Genomic DNA, 25,682 nt, shown 5'->3' with positions numbered 1-25,682 from the left:
AAAAATGTCGGAAATACATTTTGACAAGGACAATTATTTGAGGAAACTTTGGCAAACCTTTTGTATATCTAAAGCGTAAAAAATGTATTAGAAATAAAATCGAACGAGTTACGCAATAGAATACAGACACAACAAAATAATCTACACCAACATCAATAAGATTAGTTGGTTCATTGCAAAATAAAATTTAAAAAATGTATTTATTATTTACTTAAATTATTCATGTGATTATGGTTTTTAATGAATCAAAAATGCCATTCATATATTGGCAACAGTTATTCTGAATCTCGCGATTTAATTTCTAGTGTACTGAAGTGAGCTTAAAGGTTCATTTGAGACACACGGAGTGAGTGCAACATACCAGTGACAATAATTAAATTTGAATATTAAAATTTAGAAAATAACAAAGTGGGTGACTTTTGAATTTACTCATTGAATTGTATTTGGCAAACTAATTTGTGCATCTATGCAAGTTAAATCATGAGAAATCTAACTTTTACATCTCATCTCATCTAATACAATTTTTTTTAAATTATTAAAAACAATTGCATTTCTTTAAAAAAGATAATAACATATTTGCTTTACTTTAACTTCCTGTATTTAGTAGCTTTGATATACAGTTCACTATAGTTAATAGTGACATGAAGATTTAACAAAAAATTCAAAGAAAAAAGAAGAAAGAAAGAAAGAAGAAGAAAAAAAGAAAAAAATAATAAAAAATATTTGTATGTAGTTTTCAACGATTTCTTAGAATATACATCACCACTGTCTCTCATACTAAAATGTCTGAGCAGAACTAATAATTTTGTTTTCTTGAAACTTTTTGCACCGCAAAAGTAAAAAATAAAATAAAAGTGTGGAACATGTGATATTGTTGTTTCCAAATATTTGACCAATTCTGATTTTAAATGTAGGTAAACACACTTGAATTTTGTGCATATGCGCCCGGTCTGCTTCGATAATAAAGCCATAAAAATTAGAACATACGAACACGAAGATACTCTATTTAGAGCTGATAAGTATGTGTACAAAAAGCAATGGCAATTGTTTATTAAATTTTTAAAAAAATTGATAAAATTGATATAATGAGTTATGTGGTATTTCGCCATTAGTGAAAATCAAAACAAATCGTATTAAGCAATTTGGAAAGAGTATATTTTAATCGTTACCGGATCTCAATAATGTTATAGCTTGTGGAAATGGAAGGGATTTATAGATAATTCCAAAAGATTAACATAATCTAGAATAAATGCGTGCAACAAATTTTAAACGAAAATGAAGAAAAACACCCACAGACCGTAAATACAAAGTAACTACGAACTTGTCATATCCTACGTAACTTATTACTAGATTGTTGTGCTATATGTCTTTTTCACATAAAACGGGATTATTCTATGGAGCCTACGGTCTAAGCTAAGTCAGTTGCAAAGTGCCATTATTTTATCGGGAACAAAAACATATTCTGACTAATAAGGGCAGTTTGCAACGTGAAAATTGACAAAATATTAACACAAATGTACACAAATAAACGATCAAGACACTTTCTGAACCGACTTCAAAATGCCATTGTTCAAAAGTGTCTTGTATTGTCCTACTAACTACAGCTATAGGCGATTTTTAGTTAATGCACAATTCTAGGTAATTATATAAGTTTTACCAAATTAATATATACCAAAACCAATATACATATTTTCAATTAGGTACCTTAAGTAAGAGCGGAAAAACTGAAGAACTACTTGTATGTTAATGTTCAGTGTTGTAAACGCAAATATACACGTATTTCCACAACATAAATTTTGTTTGCCGACCAATCTAATTAATTGAAAGCATATTTTTATATCTGCAGTTTGAAAGCAATCAATTAGGTTTAGGGGTAAGCGTTCTAATCAGACAACCGAAAATTCGATGTTCCATCTTAACACTTAGTAATAATTTATCAGTGTTCTTTCAATTAAATTAAATTGTTCTTCTTCCAAATCTGTCAAAGATTCAACGTACTTTAAACGTCCGTTTCTAAATAAATGTTATATTAATAAACTCACTATGTATAAACATTGATTATTGAGCCGCCGTATATAAAGCATTCCGTAGAACTCTTTGATAAGCTGTATTAAATTTCTTTTTAAAGCATTTAGTTTCCGTTTTTACCAATATTCAGTTGCTAACGTAATACGATTATTGGCTCATTACTAAGGGTTTGTGTCCTCGAATCGTTTCCAATGGAATTTTGTACGACTTCCCGGCGATCCATAGACTACGACTTCTTAAATGATCACTGAATTGCGTATTTGGTTTCTTTTACTAATATGTATTATTATTGTGTACTGAAATAACAAATATTTTTTTTTTTTTGGAAAACATTCTGGTCTAAACCATTGCTCTTGAACATTTTAATACAGTGATAAAACTGATTAGATTATCATCACTTTAAGGGAGTATTAAAATAGTTGCTTTTCCGTGAGAAAATTTGATGATTTAAAATGTTGAGTATATTTCACGTGGAAATTATAAAGTTGAGATAAAGCGACGGAAAGTTTCAACCAAAGACGTTTACTAAAGAGGTTGTAACCGATGCCATGTGACAATCGCTTTCGAATTTCGCACAAAAGAAAAGGGTCCGCATTTCCGACGAACCAGATAAGGGTTCGGTCAGACATACCTACCATTGGCGTAACAACCAACTACGAAATCTAATATCCAAACGACAAAGGCAATTAAGTGTAGTAATAGTAATTGCTGACTTTCCTGCGATAGTATTTTATTCTACATACATTTATAATTGATGCACATGTTTTTAGTTAGTTGGTTAACGGAAATATTTTATAGATTTCCTTTCATTACAAAGTTCTCCTATTTGTTAGACGAGGAACGAAGAGACAGTCGTCAGTTTGGCACGCCACGCCGACTCCTGCCGAACCACCAGACAGACAAAAAAGAAACACCAGAAAACCCGAAGGAAAATGAAACAGAGCAGGACTAGAACTGTGCAAACAGCGAAATTTTTTGGAGGGAATTTTATTGCTCTATGAACCATGCCACGTGTTTATGATATTTTGGAAGAAGATTGATGAGTTTTAACTCCAGATTAATGTAGAATATTCAATTAGAACTTGCTGCATGTGACGGCATCAAGTTCAGTTTTAAAAATAGTCTTTGGTTGAATCTTTCCTGACTATTTTGGAGCGGTTTTAGAGCAAAATGAATCAAGTACAAAGCAGTACCCTTTTACCCACAATTCCAAAAAAATAGAAATTCAAAAAAAAAAATTGGGGAAACTTAACAGATCATTTGCACACTCTAACTATAAAATTTACGACCGTGTGAAAGTGGCCCATTGAATAAAGCCATAACAGTTCTCGGTCAAATTCTAGCAGCTGGATCCTCTCGAAGAACACATAATTTTCTAATACCAAGGTAACTGGGATTATAAAGTGAGACAATTTTACAAGGAATCGTATATAGGTAGATTGCAGGCACTTAACACATTTGGCCGAGACCTTCTTCGAACCACTGAGACTTTAACAATAGATTGTAAAAGAAACTAGATAGACAGACTCGATATCTAGAAAAAACACGTGTGAAACAGTTATTTCCATCTTTTCGGTTAAAACTGCTTTTATTCAAGAACATCTGAGAATTGAGAACAACAATATGTACAGAACTCTCTTGGAACAAATCATTTGTGCTCTGAATGGCAACAGGTTTTGTTGTAATGTCAGTTTCTGATGAAGTCGCTGTAAGAAAACAGGGAAACAAAAGTACCTTGAAAAAATCACACAGTGACACATACCCAGAACATAAGAACGACGACAATGTGAAGTTGCTCTGCTAGAACTACTCACCAGTAACATAAAATTGAGATAATTGAAGGGTGTTAATGATTTTGAACTTAACTCAAACAGTGCTTAGAGAGGGAAAAGTTCAACAGTCAAACAATGTCCAAGTCGTTTCAATAATTTTCCTGGCTTATGTGTGATACAATGACCCTTTTGTGCAAGTTTTTCCATTTTTTATCGTATTCCATTACGGTTGGGTTCAATTCCCGCTACCGCGTTTTAGAAGTTTTCCAATTCAATTATAAAAGTTTTTTATGTTTGTGGCAATTTTTTCCTTGTGTTTTGTCGATATTTGCATCTATTTAAAGGGCCTAAAGTTTATTGGTTCTTATGAGAATCAAAGCAAATCAGATATCCATTTACACACATGTTAGTTGTATAAGTGAACAGATCAATTAGTAGATAAGTAAACTTCCTCTACTAAATGCTTAATCGCTCGTTTGGCTTTGATTATGATTTGGTTGTTCTGAAGGCAATTCTGCCACTTTTAATTTAATTTACTATTTTTAGCAGAGGGAAATATGGTATTTATCTCTATTTCACTGCATGCAGATTTATTTAAAACAAATAATTTTCATTTGTTAATATAAAAATTGCCGTAAATTGTATAATACCGGTGCAATTCGGAGTGGTGTGATCATTGCTAGAGTTTTAACAACGCAAATGAACATTCTAAGAAGCTATCTAAAATAATAGCGCTGGTGTCTGAAGACGAGCAAAAATATACAAAATATACTAATTAATGTCGGTTACCGGGCAGCAATTTTCCCATTTTCTTTAAAATTCAAGGTTTCTGAAACTTGTGATTGAATACCAAGACTCAGGGCACTTAGAGAAAATTTTCGTTTCAAATTAATGACTAAAAATCATTAGAAAATGGAAAATTTACTGCCGGCAACCTGAGAAAAACTCAAAACCAATAACACAATAACAACAAACTATGTGACCACGTAGGCGACTTTCAGTTGGTTCGCAGCACAAAAATACAGAGCTATTGACACTATAGGTTTGTTCTCACAGCCAATTTCCAACAGGTTTGTGAATGTTTCTCCAGTTTTAATGCACAGATGCAAAATATTTAAAGTTCTGATCGATTTGACGGTCGGTTAAGAAAAAAATATATGCTGTGCGAACAGCATGCTTGTATACAAGTTTTGATTTTTGGGTCTTGTTCGTTCCTCAATTCTGCTCTATATTGGTAGCTGAGTCAGAAACTCAGAAACTTCAAATTCGTCCGACGATTCATAATCACTCATTGTTTAATGACTTTAATTTGAATTTTAAAAATATTTAAAACTAATAAAAAATTCAAATTAAATAAAAAGCCGAAGATCGCAAATCAATCAGAAATTTGTGTAAGAACAGCAATCTGCCTTATTGCGCATGATTAATTGTTAGAAATCGGTTTATTCGGCTGTGAGAACGAACCTTATGCTGGCGTTGCAAAATTGTTTAATCCGGAATCGCATAGGAATGAAATCAATTTATAATTTTCAACAAGGTGTTGATCAGTTGATCAACTAATGTAAGTATAAATGGTGTCTGTTCAGTATAACTGGCCAGAAACGATTTTTTGTGTTCAGTTGACGAGTTTTTGCCAAATTAATTTGGCTAAGTGTGTTTAAATGATTTTTGTGTTTTTAATGACTTCCCCTTAATATGGTTTAAATCCGTAATGAAAAGGTAATTTAATTTATGCTCAGAGATAAAGCAGTTCATTTGTAAATCGACTTTCATTTTGCCACATTAAATTTGTTGCTCGTCCTATTTTATTCTCTCTTTTTTCCCTTACTTTCTTGAGAATTTTAACGTGCAAATGACATTTGAAAAATAATAAAAGCAGTAATTCAATTAATTAGCAACAAGTATTTTAAAATGTGGTTTCTGCAGTTAAGTACTTTCTATGAAATTCGGCAATTTATGAAAAATCAAAGAAAATAACAGAAACGGTGGAAAGGCCTACAGCACATTTTCATCGTTTTTCCTGTTTCCGGTGTTTTTAATAGATATTTAACCTTTAATTAGATTTAGTAGAAGCTTGTGTAGTGTATGATTGTGTAAATTGCCAGTGTTTATTGATTTTATTAATTAACCGCATTTGAGACAATCGTGTCGGAAACGATTACTTTTCAAAAACCCCTGATCGAACCATTTGCAGAAACTCAAATCCGCAATTGGGTTCGACGATGATTAACCGGTTTGAACAAGATGGACACTTTTGCGACTCCACTGTATCATATCGTTTGCATGCGAATTGAAACCATCACGCTTGCCAAGGCACCGTGATTTGTGCTGCCACCAAGGGAATATCTCCTTGGGTCGGTGAACATTTGTAAACAAACCATAACGCTAAAAGATTCCAATTTTACAAGGTCTATCTATACACCTCATTGTACTTGTATTTACTTTCCACAGTAGAGAGAAGAAGATGCAGTATTTACGAATAGAATTACAGAGTGTTGAAACTAAGATCGGGATCTTACATTACATACACAACATGCTCGATACGAACGTGGACCATTCAGTCAGGTATAAAATAATAAATAAAAGGTTTGGTTGGTGTGGTGGACTTACCCGACCATTGTCGGCGGAGGAACCGCGTATGGAAATAGTTCCGTGACTTTAATCGAAGAAGTATCGTACATTTTCGATTTGAACGCGACGAAACAAACACCGTAAAGTACAGTTAGAAAACCGAAATTAAGAAATCGGTATCAAATAAACGTAAAGCACAACGAAACGGAGCAGAACAGCAAACACAAACTCGCCCTTCGAAACCCTCGCAACGACTGATTTTAGTTAGTTTCAGGCAGCTGCACGTTGTCGTTATGTAGTGAATTCGTCGAGGCAGGCAGAAGGGCCGCCTGTTTTGTCCGGACCCGACCCACCGCACCACATGCTGCCTTTGAACGAACCATTATTAATTCGACTGGTCTCGAATTCTAATTCGGATATGGGAACCATCGAAACCGAAATTAGGGTCGTTGCACAAATTTTATTTTGGTTCAAACTTCTCCCAAACATAGCGTGAGGGTCGTTTAGAAGAATGCCTAAAGCAAATTTCTAAAAAAAAAAATTTATATCAAAGAAAGGTAACGAAAGTTACCAGATTTGCTTGTAAAATGACGCGAGTCACGCGAGAACGTTGTTTTACAGGCTGTGACGTAGAGTGGCACAAATCCTACGCTAGTTATATGCCCATAACCAGCAGAATGTACACTTGCATATTGAATAGGAGCAAGCTAAGCGTTTTTAATACATTAACATTTAAGGCAGAATAAATATAATTTATTATGCCATCTGGGGTTTGACGATATCGATACTTTATGGTATTAGCTTTCTTGTAATCTGACCATGCAAGAGCTTCTTTGACTGGATCTTCCGGCTTCTGAATTTAAATTTCTAAACAATCGATTATGGCGTAAACTTTACTATAATGTGCACGAAAAGATATAGGTTTTTAGACGTTTTTTTAACTTTATTAGGTGACATCCTGACTATTAAACTCTTTTACATTTCGCTAATTAATGGAAAAGATTTTGCAAAAATTCTACTCGTTGTACTTGCGGAAAATTCGAAATCATCACCTAGTTCAGCAAAAGTTTTGTGAAGGCGAATTTCTTGAAGAACTAGATAAATATTTACAAAACCCAATTTTGTAGTCTCTCTAAGTAGCTTAATTATAAATAAAGCTTTATTTACACCCAGGTATAATCTTGCATCTAAAGCGTCTAAAGCGTCATTTATAATGTTAAGTCTATTACGTTTCAAAACTACGCCTCGTACTTGAGCGTGACTACTTTGTTTTCTGTCTTTTTGGCACGCAAATTTACGTGGAACAACATCTTTTTTTATTCTTTTCTAAACTCCCATTATTTTCCACTCCATAAAAATGTCCATGTCTTTTTCAAGCTGTGAAATAAAATAAACAAAAATTGCACATAATGAAGCAGAGGTGAAACCTAAATCCAACGAAAACACAGGGTTAAGAACCCTATAAATATTATTGCTTTTATTATTAAGGCATAAATGTTACTTTTTGCAGAAAGATCGGTGCAGTTTCGCCGCGCTGCTTTCAACCACAATTTCCATTTCTTTTTGTTCAATGATACTTTTACAAATGTTTTCCTAGTGTTGACGTAGTGGTACTTGTACACTATGGCACCATACAGTACTTATAAGCCATTTTAATTTCAATAATTGAGAAACAAGCAAACCAACACACAATATACGCATTAGAGCATAAAAACATGTATAAGCGATGAATGTGGCGGAGCAGAATTTTGCTTCGGGACGTTACATTACAATTTTATGAAAGAAAAAAAAAATGTGCAACGACCCCATTCGGGTGATCGTGTCGTCCGAGTCCTTTCTAATTTTTTGTTTTTTCTTGCTTTACTTTAAAAAACACTTCTAATTAAGCAGTTTTAGCAGACAACATTCCTGAATGGTCCATAAATTAAGCCAAAAAATACTCACAAAGTTGGAGGAAAATCACCATTTTTAGGGTAAATTTCCGGCGTTGTTGCGGCCATCTTATTATACACGCGCTGGATAGCCTCAATCAATGGGCGACGTTAGAAAAGATGCTCAAACTTTTTCGAACAACACAATTATTATGCATCTTAGCGACAATTTTGCATGTGGAGTTGTGAATTATTTAGACCAAAACACGATTTAGCAGTAAATAGCACCGGACAATCTCATTTTTGTGTCTAAGGCCCGAATTCAAGAACGCCACTCATACGCTACTCACCTCAAATCCAACTCTCACTCATCTGCCACTCCCGTTAGGTTGAAAATGGTCCCTAACTAAAGCTTTTGGTATTCAAAAGCGACCCTAATGAGTCACTACTCACTTGAGTGACCACTGGTTCAAAGGAAACAGTTTTAGTAGGTTATGTTCTCATAAGTGAAGTAAAGTGTTCTTATAAGTTCATTCCGGTTTCTTAACATCAGTTCAGATTTATTTTCACTTGTTTTGTTATGGGTGTTTGAAGAAAAAAGTACGTTTACTACACGTTTATTAATTATGTATAACAATATGAGTGCTAAGCGCAGTTTCATGTCGAGTTCTGAGAAACAATTTCAGAATAGCAGAACGTTCCTATATCCATTGCCAAAGAAATTCTAAAACAGGAGGAAGTGAAAGCAAAAAGACCTGAGATAAAAAACCAATTTAGAAAAATACTTGGCGCTTCGTACTGCCGAAACCTTTCAGTTTCCTCCATAGTTATACTTTCATCGATCTTCTGGCTGGTGTCAATGGCAATATTATGAACCACCGGTGTAGCAGCAACCATTCTGGTGGTATGTCGTAATGATACTTGCAAGCACTTTTCTAAACGTTCAAAGCGACCTTTCCATACACCAAAAGGGCCTTGAATAACATTCCTTGTTAAAATATATGCCTTTTTATATCGCTGATCGGCTCCTCTTTTTGGATTTTTCAAGGTTTTTGAATTATACGTATACCTATTGTGGGTGTAAGCACTGTCTCCATGGAACTGGCATAAAAAATTCTGATATCATGATCAGAGCCTGGCTAATGAATAACAATATCCTTAGGTTCGGTCCAGCTACAGCTTGCACGTTTTGAGACATCTATCCTTTCCTCTCCCCCTACAGTTCATTGTTCATGCATTTGATCCACCTTGGCTCGCTATTTCAATGTGGATGCCATTTATACACCTAATCACTACAGGAAAACTTGCAACTTGATGAAACTGCCGGATTTCAATTGGTGCAAAATGCACCAAAATAAATCTTGAGTACGCTATGAGAAGACGAAAACCCACTCTAATTCCTCACTCACTTATGGTACTTAACGCGCATGTCTTCAATTCAAAGTTAGGGGCAGTTTAGTCACTAATTTAAGAAAATGGTTTCTAAATACGGTTAGGATCAGATGAGTCTGATTTTAGTGTGAGTGATGTTTGAGTGTCGTTCTTGAATTCGGGCCTAAATAAGTCGTTTTGGAAAAGCGAATTTCAAAAATTTCCTGCATCCAGGCATTTTTTTCGCTGAGTGCTTAATCAAGTGTTCTTTAAGGTAAAAAAAGAATAGAACTAAAAATTCAGAAGCCAAAATTCCCTTATTCTACAGGGTACTCTTATTTTCGCTAATAAAAAAAAAGTACTCTGAATAAAAAAAAGTGCTAGCGGATGTTAGAAATGTCAACAGCCAGCATAAAGTAGAAATCAAGAAGGTGGGTTTAGACTCGAGAATAAGGAATAACGCTTAATGATTAAGGCGTATCTTAAAAGTTTGTTGCGCATCAGTCCATAGAAGTGTTTATAAACCGAATAGTGCCTAACGCTTAAGGAATAAAGCTTAGAAAAGTTGCCAACTTTTAACTCTTATCTCATGCGTTAGGCGTTATTCTAATGGGACATGCGCAGTTTGTAAGATAAATGAGATTCCAATATCCCACGTGACCGCCAAACATCGTCTTCACATTTTGTTGTGAGGTTAGAAAACGAAATCATTAATCCAAAAAAAAACTACAACTTCTTCAGTGGACAAATCCAGTTTAATGTACAATATTTATGTGAATGTTGAACTTAATAAGTTGGCTTGTTGTTGTTACTGGTAAAACAACCAAAATTGAGATAAATTTATCATAAGTGCTGGAAGGAAGTGCAGACTGGAAAAACCTTTTGATACCGTATATTTGATAAAAGAATCGTTTGAAACCTAACGTTTGTGGCAATTTTAGCAATACAATATGCAGTTTTTTTCAAAATGGTGTCCATTCATTCTGAATGGTTCTACATGGTTCTTTAAACGTTGCGCATAACATTCCTGAATCTCTACATGGAAGTCTGATAAGTAACGCAATTAAGTCATTACTTGACCAATGTACATGTTCATCCACTGCTAGGCGTATATCAAATTTTTCATTTTCACTTAAAGTTGATGGCCTACCAGCTTTAGGGAAATTCCATACATGAGCTTCAACTTTATGAAAAACGTATTGAAAAACTTATTGAAAAATGCTGATAGTTGATTGCGCAAACTATTATCAGTTTACACATACAAGTTGCTTTACAAAAAACATACAAAGTTGCTTTCGTACTTTAGCTTCGCGATCAAACGTTAAAATTTTAAATAGTTATGTTTCTGAGAGCATCTTAATTATCGAAAAACAGTTTTATTAAGATTAGCACAAACATTTCCTTGAATATTTTCCCTTTATAAAAATTAATTTTTTAATGATATTGTGATATTAGTTGCATGATCAATTTCACCAAAAGAAACAATACCACTAATAGTTTACACCATAGTTTACTAATTTATTCGGCATCGTTTCCATAATAATAAAAAGTTAGTAGTGCACACTGCATTTATGCAGACTCCGCATGTACAGCATGAACCAGAAATACGGCAAAAAGTCCATATGAAAACCGATCTGCAAACGGTTCATTCATAAGACACACGGTGGTAAAAGTTTTTTCCTTTCAGTTTTTTTAACACAATTTCTAACGCTGATAAATTTAAAAATCATTTTCAGACTTCAATACCTACATTGTCATGAGGTCTGTTTAATAAAGAATACTGTCGAAAATACAGATTTGTTAAGCAATATTTTAAAAGTGTATGACTCATTCTGTAGAGTAAGCCGCCCACTTAGCATTATCGTCGAAGGGCTTATAGGAACCGACTACCGAAGATTAAGTATACATATTTCTTAACTTTATGACAAATTCCAATTTTTTTTACTCAAAGTACTTGATATTGACATTTTACAATAAACGATCAATATTCAGCTTCAAGATACAACTACTGTTTGTTTTTCTGGACATGATATACTTTGCATATATTTTTTAAATACATGAATATAATATTAGTTTATGGCATAGTGGCGCCACGAAAAGAAAACGAGGCGTGTTTTCCTTCTTTCTAGAAGGCCGTTACTTTCATAAACAGAGGTTTCAGCACCAATAAAACGTGATTCACAAACCTTTTCATCTTATCGAAAGTATAGAATACATTCTGTCTTTGATTCTTCGATTATAATAACGATTTGCTCCAATATTTGTGGAAAATAGTAAGGTCTCAATGGTGGAATATGCTCAATATAACAATATAATAGAAATCCAATAGATTGCACTGAAGAATACTGAAGATGAAAAAAAGTCGGACCTCAGTGCACTACTTGAGTACTGGGTGATTCAAATTTGAGTTCAGTCGTCGAGAGAGTCAGAGTCAAGAGTCCAGTAGGGAGAGAAGATTTGGACACTCACTTGAAGAGTACAAGAAAAATTTAGAAACAGCTTTACTTTCTGTTTATTTTGCGAATATTTTAAATGTTCAAAATGCAGTTTTCAGTTTCTTATCATTGTGTGAACGTGGTTTAGGGGTTAATTCTCGAGAAACTCTGAATGAATCTGCGTATTCACTGATAGAAGAAGAAGAGTGAGGGCTCTTTTGTCCTAACGAATCTGAAGATTTTTACACGAAGGCAATCTTATTTTTGTTCATTTCTGGTAGAACTTAATCCAAATCCAAACATTACTATTTGTAAATCATTAAAGCTGAGTTCTCGAGATCAACAAATGTGACAATTTTAACATCCTTATAGGAATTCACATCCTGTTCGAACTTAAAAATTCGGTAGCTTTAAAGATTCAGAATACAAAGTGATCAAACTGCTCGTACTATTTGGCTAAAACTGGATATCTTAAAACATGCGTCTAATTATATACCCGGTGTTTGTGTAGGAGGCTTTAATACCAAGTAATTTTAAATATATTCCCTTTACCTGTTAGCAACAGGAAGTTTCCGAATTACAAGTTGATGTAAACAATTTTATACGTTATTAAATGAGGTACTCATTCAAAACTAATGATTTGTTAATAGATTTTTAATTTACAAATAAAGTAAACCATTTTGTAATTAGGTGAAAATAAACTCTAAAGTTCTAAGACCTAATTAGGTTATGAAATCAATCGATTTTGTGTTACTTTAAAACAATGCTTTTATACACACAAAAATCAGGAGCTCTTTTTTGTTAACAAAAGTTGGTAGTGTCAAATTTTAATTTAAAAAGTGGTTAAAATATAAACAAACATTTTTTTAGCAACCTACCATTTAGCTGCCAAAATGCTATTCGTGATAAACTGTAATTAATAAGCGCATAAAATTTGGATTCAAGTAAAGTTAATTAGATATTTTTTGGTTCAGAAATAGAGGGCTTAAATTCGGAAGATCAAACTGAAAGTGTACATTTTAATCTACTTACACTTACACAAATAATAAAGAAAAGTAAAATCCGTAATAATTACATAAAGCAATTGTTCCAATTGACGGCCATTGCCTCTGATATACTTTACTCAGTGGTTTGTGAGACCTTCAACTTTAAAGCAACCAACATATTGGGATTGTGTATTGACTTGACTTCGTTCACAGCGACTTGAATTCTTTGCCACAACTCTTCGTGCGAACCAACTCTAACTTTTACTTGAGGCCAAATAGAAATATCCAAGAGATTGAAGTCCGGATTACTGGGTGGCCAAGTAGTAACGCTCGGATTGCCAATCCAAAAATTTGAAAAAGATGACCAAATTTTTCGGGGGACAACAAATGAAATGAAACGGGTAAGGCTTATGTTATGTTGTTACATTTCGGCCAGAAAGATCCCGTTTCTCCTAAGCGATTCTACAAATTTTTATCTTCGACCTGAGACAGAACCCTTCAAAACTTTTTGAGCCAAAACACATATTTCCATCCATGTATCTCATAAAATGGCACAAAATATCCACATGAAACGAGAATTATTAATTTATGTGAAAAGGTTTCGGATTGTTAATGTATTATAATATTATATTAGCCTTATATATGATTTACTATTTGGTGCCATTAAGTCCACCAGAACTTTCTGGGTTCAATTAAGTACTGCATACTATTTTATCTATCTACATTTTACATTTTGATTTTTCAATTAAGTACTCATTTTGTAATAACACTTTTATCCTATTTATTTAGTAATATTTGCATATTATTTATTAATAACTTGCAAGGTAAATGACGAGAGTTCTATCTAAGAGTTAAAAAATATCAAGTTGGAGTCGCTTATATAGAAAATATTCATAATTTCATTCAGAAAGAGCAGAGCTTGATTAGCTTTGATTATTAAATTAATAAATTTTTACGTATTAAATTAATGTTTTAATTGATAAATATGTTTTAAAATTGTAAGCTTTTCTTATTATGTTTTTTCGTTTTGCACTCCACATACATTTTAATCCGGTTTATTAATTACTTGTCCCATAACGTTGTGCATGAGAAAACTGGGCGAATTGACTAACAGCCACACGGGTCCGTCTACGTATAGGTTTTACCCTCAATAGCAAAATTTCCGGCCTGGGGCTAAACCATCCAAGGTTGATTTTGGGCAAGGCACTATAACAGCATGCATTAGGTATGTAATTTCTTATGGTACCTGCATTGAACTCAAGGATGGCCTTGAAAAATTGCAACTAAACAACAACGCAATGTGCTTGTAACTTCACATTAACTTAAATTCGATGGAAAAACACCAAAGTATAACGAAAAAAGATGGAATGCAAAAACTAAATAGTCAGCAAGTATTTTTTGACGTTTATAACTGAGTTGCAAGTAAAGATTTGATTAGCACTCGTCAAATTGCACAGGATTAGAGCCGGCTCAAACACCCGTTTGGCTGGTGTTCCATCACCAACTTGATCCATAGCATTTACAAGCAGTTCAAAATTTCAACCAAAAGTGCAATTTTGTCAGTGGCTGCTGCATCATATTGTTGCGGAACCCAATTTTTCGCGCTTGACTTTATGGATAAATGAAGCCAGTTTTACCCATAGATTATAGCCGTGTTTGGGCCGAATAAGATTCAAGTTGATCGAAGTAATCAGCATTATCATGGTTTGATAACGTTGTCCAACTCTAGCTGTTGACGATTCTTTGGATGGGACTACCTGTTGCCCTATTGTTTAACGTTTCACCTTTCACAGTGCTTATTTACGGGTGCTTCTATAAAACGTTCTGCCAGAACTTTTGAATGAATGTGGAAGAACAGCACATGTGGTTGCAACAAGATGGTACTTCTAAATGCATTTTCCTTACACTATTTTAATATTTGGACCACATCGGATACGTACAGGTAGGTGGTCCATTTACGCGGCCCTCAAGGATACTCCACCTAATACCATTAGACTTGATTGTTTGGGGACAAGCAAAATGCCTGGTTTAAGGCCGTTTTACAGTCGGCAATTTATTGCCCGCAACTTAATTTGACGCAATATTTCGTTCTACGCTTGCGCATTTTATCGGTTCTCGAGTTGTCAGCAAGTTTTATTGCACTTGCCGGCTATAGTTCCAAACCTAAAATTTCTTGCAGCTAGCCGCAATTTTAGTGACTTTCCTGGTTCTTTTTAAGCTGCCAACTGTTCACTCATAGTAATATAAATCACCAACACTGGCATATTTGCTTATTAATCACAATAATCTCAAACGAAAACAAAACAAACAAACTGGATTTTTTACGTATAGTGAATAGTTGGTACCCTTGATCGATTTGTCTAAATGTGAGGTTGACAAAACATTGCACACTGCAAAGCGCAGTACTAAAATTATAGCTGCAAGACAATAAAATTGCTGATTGTAAAACGCCCTTTACGTAATATGAGTGCAAACAGAACTAGATGTGATTGCAAGAATTCCTGCGGCAGTTGAATTATCGATGTATTGCAAATTAAGTAATAATTATTTTGTAAATGCAATGCAGTTTTGCGGATCAAATACAAAATATCCGACGTGGCAGCAATGCAACCACTATAGGAGAAGCGGCAGAACGTAGACTAAGGTATCATAAAAAAAACGAAAAAATCGAGAGACCGAGAAAACCTAATTTGGGCGACAACATTTTATATGGAACAATTCTGTTCCAGTTAGATATGTAAAAGTTGTTGTTGTTGATTGTTGAAAAAAATAATATCTGCCATGGAAGAACTGAAAAAGTTGACATAAATAACTCTGATTAGGCAGATACCTTCAATCTCTCGCAAAAAAATTGGAAGAATAATAGAACTGATGTTATAGAATATCAGGCTATTTGAAGTGGCCCGTGGGTAGATTGAATGAAAACCCGTTAGAAATTTGGAAAGACATAAAGGGACAATTCCGAAATTTAAAAGCTTCATAAAATACTTGACCATACTCGTAACGTCGGATCCCATGGAACGGTTAATCGCAAAAGGGGTTGAAACTCTTAATGAACAACAAAAGTGATTAAAAGGAAAAATAGTGAATAGGATTTGATGTTTCAACGTTTGCATAAAAAATACTGGGGCTTAGATCAGTAACAATTAACAATTGGGTATATTTTCTACTATTTTACATAAATATTTCTTTTTTTTTTCAGTTTAAATTTTTAATTACTAGTATAAAGTTTTGTACTCGTATTACCTTTTTTACTCGATATATCGATATATGTACCGGGTGAACCAAATTGGACACTTTTAAATGGAAACTCCTCGATTTTTATGGTAAAATTAGGACGATAATGTAAACTACATTTGCGATAAGGAAATATTTTCCGTTATTAACAAAAAAATGTTTTTAAATGGAACACTGTATATTTTAGAAAACAACACTAGAACATTCATCCAACAAGAACAAAACATATCCTGACAATAAATGTTCGAACTGTTTACCGCGACCTTTTCTGAACACTTCTTGAGGAGTCAATCAGTTCAATGGAGGTGAAAGATGCAAATCCTTGTATTACTGATATTTCTAACTCTGGTCTGCAGTTTGCAGGGAATTTAGAAATGAGGGTTTTCAATCTCCCCCAAAAGTAATGTCCATGGGTGTTAACTCCGGTGACCTTGCCGGCCAGAGAATAGGACCTTGGTTGCCAATCCATTTATTAACAAAAATTCCCGACAAATGTTTTTTACTATTGCATCTTGCTGGAAAAATATGTTATCCCGTTCCGTAAGCGGCAGTTCATCAACAAAGGGTTCTACTTGTTGTCTTAAAATGTCTAAATACTTTTGCGATGTTAGAGTGCCATCAAAAACCAATGGACCAATAATTCAACCGCTGAAAACACCTGCCCACACATTCATCCCAAAACCACAACTGAATAAGGTTCATGTTGTGCCCACGGGGAGGAGTTGTAGCGGTTGAAAATACCAGCACTACTTACATAAAACATTGCGCACTTGGCAATCCAGGAATCGCGGCAAAAATTCATTCGACGTTCAAAATCTCCAGGTTTAAGATGATGAACTTTTCTCATCCTATACAGTTTGAAATTATATTTTTTCAAAGTTCGCCAAACGGTAGTTCTTGGCAGACCTGTTGATACTAATAAATTTCGCGTCCATGTTTTGCGATTACTTTCAACAGTTCCTAATAATGTTATTTCTTCTAACTCTCTTCTACTTTTTCCCATAGTTTGATTTACACCTTTTTGGTATTTTAATCTCAAATTGCCCATAATTTTTTAGATTATATTGCAATCTTGCGAAAATGTCCCTGAATGGTTACCTTCTCTCTGAATACTGTTTCTGGTACAAGTTGCTTGCCGCCTCTCATCATATCCCACTTTTCATAATTACTGGATACTACCTGAAAAAGTGCTTTGGACATGTTCCCGTAGAAAGTTTTAAAAAGTCACAGGGAGAGTTAGAGAGCCTTTTCAAAAGTATAGATTTCTGGAAAAGACCCTTTATCTCTAAAACTGTTAATGTAATTTTATCATAAAAATCGTGGCTCAGGCACAGACATCAGTTTTTGTCTATCTGGTATAAAAATAGGAGCTTTCATTCAAAACTGTCCACTTTGGCCCACTCTGTACATCAACCGATATATCACATCGAATAGAAATATCTATTTTTGTTGTTGGTGAACAACCCTTACCCAAACGTCTTCTATTGTTGCAATGAACAATCTTTCACAGTTGGATGTGCATCATCCTGTATACAGTGGTGCAATTTATATACTTTCTGTTCGTGAAGTAAAGCAGCTAACCATAAAACACATTAGGTGTTTAACATTTAACACTGGAAGAATCGTAATTTTTTAAATCGTTACCAAGATATATTTTCGTTTCAGTTTTTGACAAATCTAAAAAAATACAGTGAAAATCAACGGACCCGTCCGATCATTTAGAGTCAAGCAAACAATTTTTAATATGTTTGTGTGTACAAGAATATTAATTTCACTTTTTATACGCAACTTTTTCTTTTGTAAGTAAGTCAGTTGAAAGTTCTCTAGTAAGAACTTTCTACCTATCTATCATTCAGAACAAGACAAAACCCACAGGTAAGAAAAAAAAATTGATAGCACTACATGCATTTAAAATAACACCTTATACATATTTGACTGTTTGAGACTAGCATGTAAAAACAGGTTTGATCTTAGTGGGAACAATTCAGATGAAATCCACGGGGTGAATCTTAAACTACCCATTAAATACAGACATACTCGCATATGCAAACATGGTAATACAGGTTGCTACCCCTCTATAATTCCAGGGGGATCGCTCGAGTATATTGGGGTTTATTTTTACCCTCATTCATTTTACTACTGTTTTAAATGATTTAAAAAACGCATACAAAATAGACGCGCTTCAACAACAGAACCTTTAGAAACTAGTAGAGAATCGAAAAATTAAAAAGTTAATGTTTGATAAAAGAACTATAAATTACTAGTTCTGAATCAACTTAACTTGGCGGGTAACTGGCATCGAGGTAGCATGTCTCGAAATTAAATATTATTGGAGTGCTGTCAGTGGAGTTCCACTAACATGTTTCTTGATGTTTAAAAAGAAACTGAGACCCGACCGCTTATTTATTAAATAAAATACAGTGTTGGATTTTACCCCCAATATCGAAGAAACAACTATCTCTTTGTCGGTGAGGAAATACAAAAATTATAACAGATGCAAAGGGCAAAAACAGATTCGACTAGAAGCGTTCAACCATTACAAAATAAAATGGAAATTAAAAGTAAAACTATTTTTCGAAACGTAACTGTGTAAGTTCTCCCACCGCAATACATTTTCTGCACTGCGTAACTAATGAATGTATTGCACTTACAACAAACCCAAACAAAATTTAATTTAGTTCTCTTTTGCAGTCAATTTTTACAGATCAATTTGTTATTGTCGTACTTGTACAACTATTTTCAATGATTTTTATTTTCACTCGTAATATCTGAGTAGTACAGTAAAATTGAAAGCGAACTTTTAGTTACAAGTTGAATGAAGAATCCAACCCTGTTTTTAATTTTCTATAGAAGCAGTGAAGAGCCGGATTTACTGCGGCTATATCCAGTTACGTGTTACTACGGACTCCACTGAAAATACTTAAAATAATATGATTCCTAGGGAAATATGACCCACCGATAGAAACTAACATGTTCAAAATTTCATTCAACTTCCAATCTTAAGACAACAATGAAAAACGCATTTTTCGAATGTAGTTTATAAGGAAAACTAATAATATGTTGCGATTCTTAATTGATAAGTGTCTGCACTGAAAAATATATGATTGCAGTATAAGGTGGAACCATTGGAATGAACGTGGTGGCTTGTTTAATTCGAGTCTATGCATATGAATTCCAAATATTCATCACTGAGTTTTGTTGAAAATTTTTTTCAAGTAGTCTACTTTTCAAAATCACTACTGTAATTCGTTTTTTTTGCATTACATAATTCTACATATTAATAAAATTGTGTTTTCAAATGTCACAGTACGGCAAACCTAACACCCTTCTTTTCACCTCATATGTATGACATTTTGATAAGGTTGAGCTCCGACCATATCTCGAGGAGTATAAAGACTTAAAACAGATATTGAAACTAGTGGGTTTTTCGGGTTTTTAAGCCGCCACTGTTCTGATGGACATTGTAAATTAATATAAGCGTTCAAACCACCTCTGAAGATGCAAGCCCCTCGTGCTTACGAAACGTCAGAAAGAAATTCCATTTTACGACTAAAAACCAAAAAAACCCACTGGTTTCAAGGAATGGGCTCGAAAGTCTATCTCTTTTGACAAACCAGATATCGTCAAAATGTAATTTGTAGTTTCTAACGTTCGTTACAAAAACCTGTTCCAACCATAAATATAAACTGCAATTTTCCGCTTTATTGATTAGAGAAATGAGAAATTTCTATTCATGCCACAGAACCATATGTTGACATGGTGGATAATTATTTTCCACATTGTCCACCACAGTTTCTTCTTGAATACGTTTTTATACACCAACGATCAATATTGGCTCCTGGTAATACTTTAAAGTTGTTGCCAAAAAACCTCCTTATTTTAATAAAAACAAGACAATCCTACGTTATTTTCTGTTCGCAAATTTTGAATCTAATCTATTTGTCTTTCAACTTAAATTTTGGGGATACACATTTTTTTTAACAGTTGAATGATAATAGCTGTGAAACAACGTCGTTACCACAATTTTAAATAATTTTTAGTATTGTTCAACGCAGCCCCAAGACTGCTTGCCAATACAAATTTTGAAGAGAATAATGAGTAAATAATTTAATAATTAATTATTTTTGGAATAATTAAACATTTTACTTGGATTAGAAACGATCGGTGAGTTTATCCTCAGGAGACTCTACGCAAATTTTCCAAAGTATTCCCAAAAAATTCACTCAACTACTAGATGACCTTTCAAATGAAATCGGTCTTTTGCACAGTTTTAAATTTACAGTTGTATGAACAATATCGTTTATTTTCTGGTGGTTCGTGTCTTGATAAATGATATTGCGTTCCAAATTATCAATGGCGCCTTCTATTCGAGTTCGCCCGTTTTTCCTTTGCTGAAATTAATTAAACGGAGTGTCTACGTGGAGATCAAATTACGGAAGAAAGTTTATAAAAATTAGAGACAGGATCATTTAATGTATGGTTAATAAAGCCAACTGTACCACAGACTGAATTGTTAGTGCATTGCTCTGCTTCTATTTCATCCATCCACTCATTGAGAGAGTTTCTATTTTCGCACACAACATTAATAGTCCGCTTATTAAAATTCTAAAGAGTTGTAGCCCGACCTTCTGTTTACAGTCTTGTTCAACACTTGTTCTACTCATTGGGGTGCAATATAAAAAAGTCAGGAATGTCTTGTCAATATCCAAAATATATACGTAATTGCTTATTTGTGTATGTGAACAGTTTTAGTCATAATTCACTCTCGACTATAACACACATAAAAGGATATTTTTTACTAAATTGTTTGAACGATCGCATATTAGCCGCTGCTTTATCAGAACATCATCTTTCAAGAATAGGTCAAGGGGGGTCACCATCGATAATATGTCTCAAAATCGCAATCGCAATCTGAGATTTTGCAGCATCCGTTGTTTCACCCGCCATTATCATCAAAAATGAGGAATAATTATTTTTCTAAATTATCTGTTCCTGGCAAACTAAAGGCTTTCACTCTAGCAGGTCATTCTGTATCTGTTTGGTGGTGATTTTCATTTTTAAAAGATTCTTTAGGAGCGCAGTAAGAAGTTACATTTTCCCAGTTCAGCCGAAAAATTATCCCACGTTATCTGAACTCAGAAGCTTTACAAACGTTAATGTAATTTATATTTCTGAGAAAACATGTAAACGACTATTAACCGAATGCAATAGAAATCCAATGCAATTCGAACGAAAATAACATATCCGCAAGAAAAACACATGCAGATGTATTGTGTGTAGACTTTAACAAACCCATTTCCTTTTCTCCAAATGTTCGTCAATACCGTGCAAACAGGACAAGAAATCGTCATTCAAATGAATTCATTCACAATAAATTTGTTGTTATTGCGGTTTAAATAAAATTTTCTATTACTACACATTCCTTTGGAATCAACAGAATAGACTTTAGATCTATTCCAGCTCTCTGGTGTTTAATTGGAATTACTTTGATTCAAACAGAGACTTATTCTCTGTTTGATATCCCTAAATCCCTTCTATCTGGTGTTCCCTCATTCTCGTCACCTAAGCTTCCTGCAAATCAAAATACCGCATCTGGAATCTGAGAAAACGTCATTTTCGGGAATGTAAATTCAACTATTGTGGATTGTGATGTATAACCGTTCGAGACTATTATTAAATCTAACATTTTAATCCAATAATTCAAATTGTATTCTTCCCACGGAAAATTTACATACATCGACCGAACTGTAGTTTTTTCTTCTATATTTTTTCTTTTCCTAATACTTCGATCTATTGTTTTTATCATTGAAAACAATATAAAGCGTTTTTTCATGAGTTACAACTACTCTTGTGGCAAATTTCCGAAGCAAACAGCTATTTATTCTGAAGCTCAAATGGCTGCTCTACAACACATGAAATGGTTGTGTAAATCTGACTTTCTGAATCTTGTGTAAATCTGACGTAAATTTTCCTATTATCAAAATGTCACATTCAAAAATATCTGAAAAAACTAAAATAATTACATTAATCGAGGAAGGATGGTCAACAAAAACAGTAGTTCAGATTTGGAAAACCGAAGACTTATAAAATTGTATAGAAAATAAACTGAAATATCAAATTAAAACATACATATATTGTACGTATTCCCGAGTTCACAAGACCAAACGCCCTCTGCCGGCTTATAAGTAAACATTAACTAATAAAATTTGACACTTATTGTGATTAGATGTCATTGTGATTTGTTTTGTTTAGTTCTAAAAGTGTGTAAGTATTGTTTATTGTTTTATGTCAGAGATTTCGGGAAAAATAGTCTTGAGTAGTCGTCTACTTTTATGTGTCGTCAACTGTACGCAAGTGAACTCTAAAAGCAATAACGTTAGTTTTGGATCATCATCATCATCATCCAAGGAGGTAAAATTAACTAACGCCTGAAACTACTATTCAGGTATCTAGCTTGAGGGTGGATATTCTCTGTACTACTGCAGATACTATCAATCGTAAACAAATCTGATTAAAACTCATGAAAGTATTGCAAGTTATTTATATTCTACGTGAGGTGCAGACGAGATGTTATTAAGCGGATTTATGGAACACATTCAAGAGACCGAATGCAACGACCTGAGACAGTGCGAAATCTTGATGTAACCGGCAACCCAACAAAGACTTTCTTCGATGCCTGGCGTTTGTGCGCGCGCTCTGGCAGGATTTCAGGCCAATGCATCTACCGCTGAAGTTGAAGGTCATTATCAAATGACTCCCACATTGTGCAAGATTAAATAGATCACGGCAAATTTATTGCTTTCGCACTCATTTCTCCAATTAGCATTTAGGCCGAGGGTTTGGGTTAATAGCTTTAATTATCCAATTAATAAAAACACTAATATATGACAATTGAACAGGCATCAAATATGTGATGCAAAATACCAACACGGATTTTAACTTTCAATATTTTATTTATGGGCAATTTTTCACATAAGGAAAGTCAATCTGTCCCTCCCACTCAGGATAGTTGGGCCAATATTTAGTAGGACAAACGGACCAGCATTTACTTTTGCTTGCATTTCTAATTTCAGTATTTTAATGAAGATGCCTAAAAGATGTGTACATTCGAAACAATACTAAAGGAAACTTAGGAAAACCTAAAAAATGCTGGATTAGCTATAGACAATAACGAAATGGGAATCAACCAAGTACCTAGACCTTTTGGGATTTCCAAATCCACTCCGAAGAGATGCTTAAAAACCCGTTACTTGAAGAAACACTCTCGTTTAGGTCCTGGATCATTACTCGGCGAATAAACTGAAATTAAACTAGTCTAGTGTAGGTGGTAGTTTTTACATTTAAATAAAAGTTTTATATATTTTCTTAGAAAGAAATATACTTTTTTATCCAAAATAATAATTTTTTTAAAAGTTTTTAAATTGTTTTACCGGAAATAATGATTAACCATAGTGGACCATCTAGCATACTATTCCGTAGTGTTTTTAATTAAATAAATTTGGCATTTGGCAAAATCTCCGCAGGGATAAGCGAGAAATACCCAAGCAAACTGAAAGTATGCTACTTTTCCAAGGAACTCCATCAATTTTTGTTGATAACTTTAAACCTAAAGTTAGAAATGATAGTTAGTTGAAAAAAGGAGCAAAACTCTCGCTACTATACTCTATTTTATGTAATGTTTCAGTTAATTTTTGTGACCAGCTGGCATTTTTGTTGCGGAGTTGCTTGTGATTTTATGGTTAGATGGTAAATGTTCAGGGTTCACGGTTTGTGACATTTGCAGTTAGTCTCCACTGATAAAACTATGTCATTGATATGACATAGTTTTTGATTGATTGATATGACATTGACTAGGGATATAAAAATTTGAATCGAGAAGATTTGTTCTGATCCGAAAAATGTATTTACATTTTTGGGGATAAACTAAATATGTAAGCGTTTGATATGCTACTATTTCTGCGGAAATTTAGAATGAAGTTAAATTATTTTATTAATGAAACAGGAGAAAGAGCACTGTTTCACTTATCGGTAAAACTTGATCAATCCTGAATAACTAGTACAGCTTCCATACCGCAAAAAGCATTTAGTGTTCAGTGACTGAAACACCTGGCTTTATCAATTTATTGTAAATTTGTTTTCAATTTAATATCTACAAAACAATCTAGACTCTCGGTATTTCGTTCGGACCCCGATGTCCTAAAACTTGCAACTTCAAGTCCTAATTTTTAAGAAATATCGCTTGCACGAGCACTGATCATCCTGCAAATACAATTACATGGCCCTGACACTAAGTTTCACACACATTTCAAAGCTTCGGATAGGTACACTGGATATGCACACAAAAATAATTTGAACTTTATTGGAAATAGATTACATAGGTAAAGTTGTTTTACGTACATTCTATAAGCTTTATTATGAAACTTTCGCATTATGCCAAGGGAGGGATGCCATATATTTAAAAACGTCCACTTTAACTTGGGAAATCTCGAGTGGTCCATAATTTTGAATCTGACAAACTTTATCAAAATATGATTCTTGGATCATTATATACTATCTATCCACTTTGGTCTCTGAAATATTAACCAGAATCCATAGGCTTTTAAAAGCATCTAAATTTATAACTATTGATTCATAAAAGTTTGCACTGTCCATGCGTTATTTTCCAAGAGAATCCATTAGGTGCGAGTAATCAATTGTTCGACCTACCATATTATGCATAAATCATATACAGCATAGCATGGGTTAGAAATCGTTTCCTAAAAATTGATATTCATCTAATAGATCCAATGGTCAACCGCACGGCATATTATTTGAGGCTTATTGCTCTGCCTATCCGATATACATTTCGAATATACAGGGTTGCTCATTAGTGCGTCAGAGTGCGATATCTTATTAAATATGAACTTTAGAAGAAAATACTTCCCACAAAAGTTTTTGATGCTTAAAAGGTTCACATTTTTAAATTACTTTTCAATATACGGGGTGCGACATAAATATGTGGTAGTTAGCAACTATGGTTTTTTAAATGGAACCCCCCTTTTTTGGGCTTTTTGGATTTATCGTCAAATTTAAATATTCAAATTTAATATAAGTTTATTTCAAACGTCTCACCTGAAAAATTTATGGCTTTCGAATTATTCGAAAAAATATGAAAATTTTGACAGCTGCTAAATTCCACAGAAATTGGTGCTGTACCCTGATCGCTACGAATTTTGAAATCGGACTTGTGGACCTCCAAAAGGACTAAACAAGCTACGTTAATTTACGAAAAGTTTCCAATAAACCGCCCAATAAGCATCCAAAATTGCATGTTTTTTTAATTTCAATAACTTGGTTATTTCAAATGGAACACTCCGATTTTTTTTCAATTTTTGCATTTACCGTCAAATTTTAAAGCTAGTTTATGTAAGG

At 33.8% G+C, this 25,682-nt stretch overlaps 1 protein-coding gene and 1 long non-coding RNA gene across 6 annotated transcripts in view; one reads left to right on the top strand and one right to left on the bottom strand.

Moving 5' to 3' along the window:
• LOC109540373 (RNA-binding protein Musashi homolog 2) overlaps positions 1-25,682 on the bottom strand; it is a 220,508-nt gene that overhangs the window by 29,523 nt on the left and 165,303 nt on the right. Inside the window, exon 1 of one of the 5 annotated variants that reach the window (XM_048661739.1) lies at positions 6,411-6,711. The exons of 3 other annotated variants lie outside the window; for them this stretch is intronic. In XM_048661739.1, the coding sequence (XP_048517696.1) occupies positions 6,411-6,481 (71 nt within the window). In that variant the 5' untranslated portion in view covers positions 6,482-6,711. Of the gene's footprint in view, positions 1-6,410; positions 6,712-25,682 lie in introns of those variants that run through there. One more of the 5 variants, XM_048661740.1, reaches the window with a different exon arrangement.
• LOC125502685 lies at positions 22,512-23,063 on the top strand. Its single transcript, XR_007280464.1, has 2 exons — positions 22,512-22,682; positions 22,834-23,063. It is a non-coding gene; the product is annotated as an uncharacterized LOC125502685 (long non-coding RNA).

Source organism: Dendroctonus ponderosae, unplaced genomic scaffold (assembly GCF_020466585.1).
Source record: "Dendroctonus ponderosae isolate FM_Combo_2020 unplaced genomic scaffold, Dpon_F_20191213v2 Dpon_F_20191213_1, whole genome shotgun sequence".
Classification (NCBI taxonomy): Eukaryota; Metazoa; Arthropoda; class Insecta; order Coleoptera; family Curculionidae; genus Dendroctonus; species Dendroctonus ponderosae.
The sequence above is the reverse complement of the archived record's forward strand: the minus strand, read 5'-3'. Positions and strand labels throughout refer to the sequence as shown.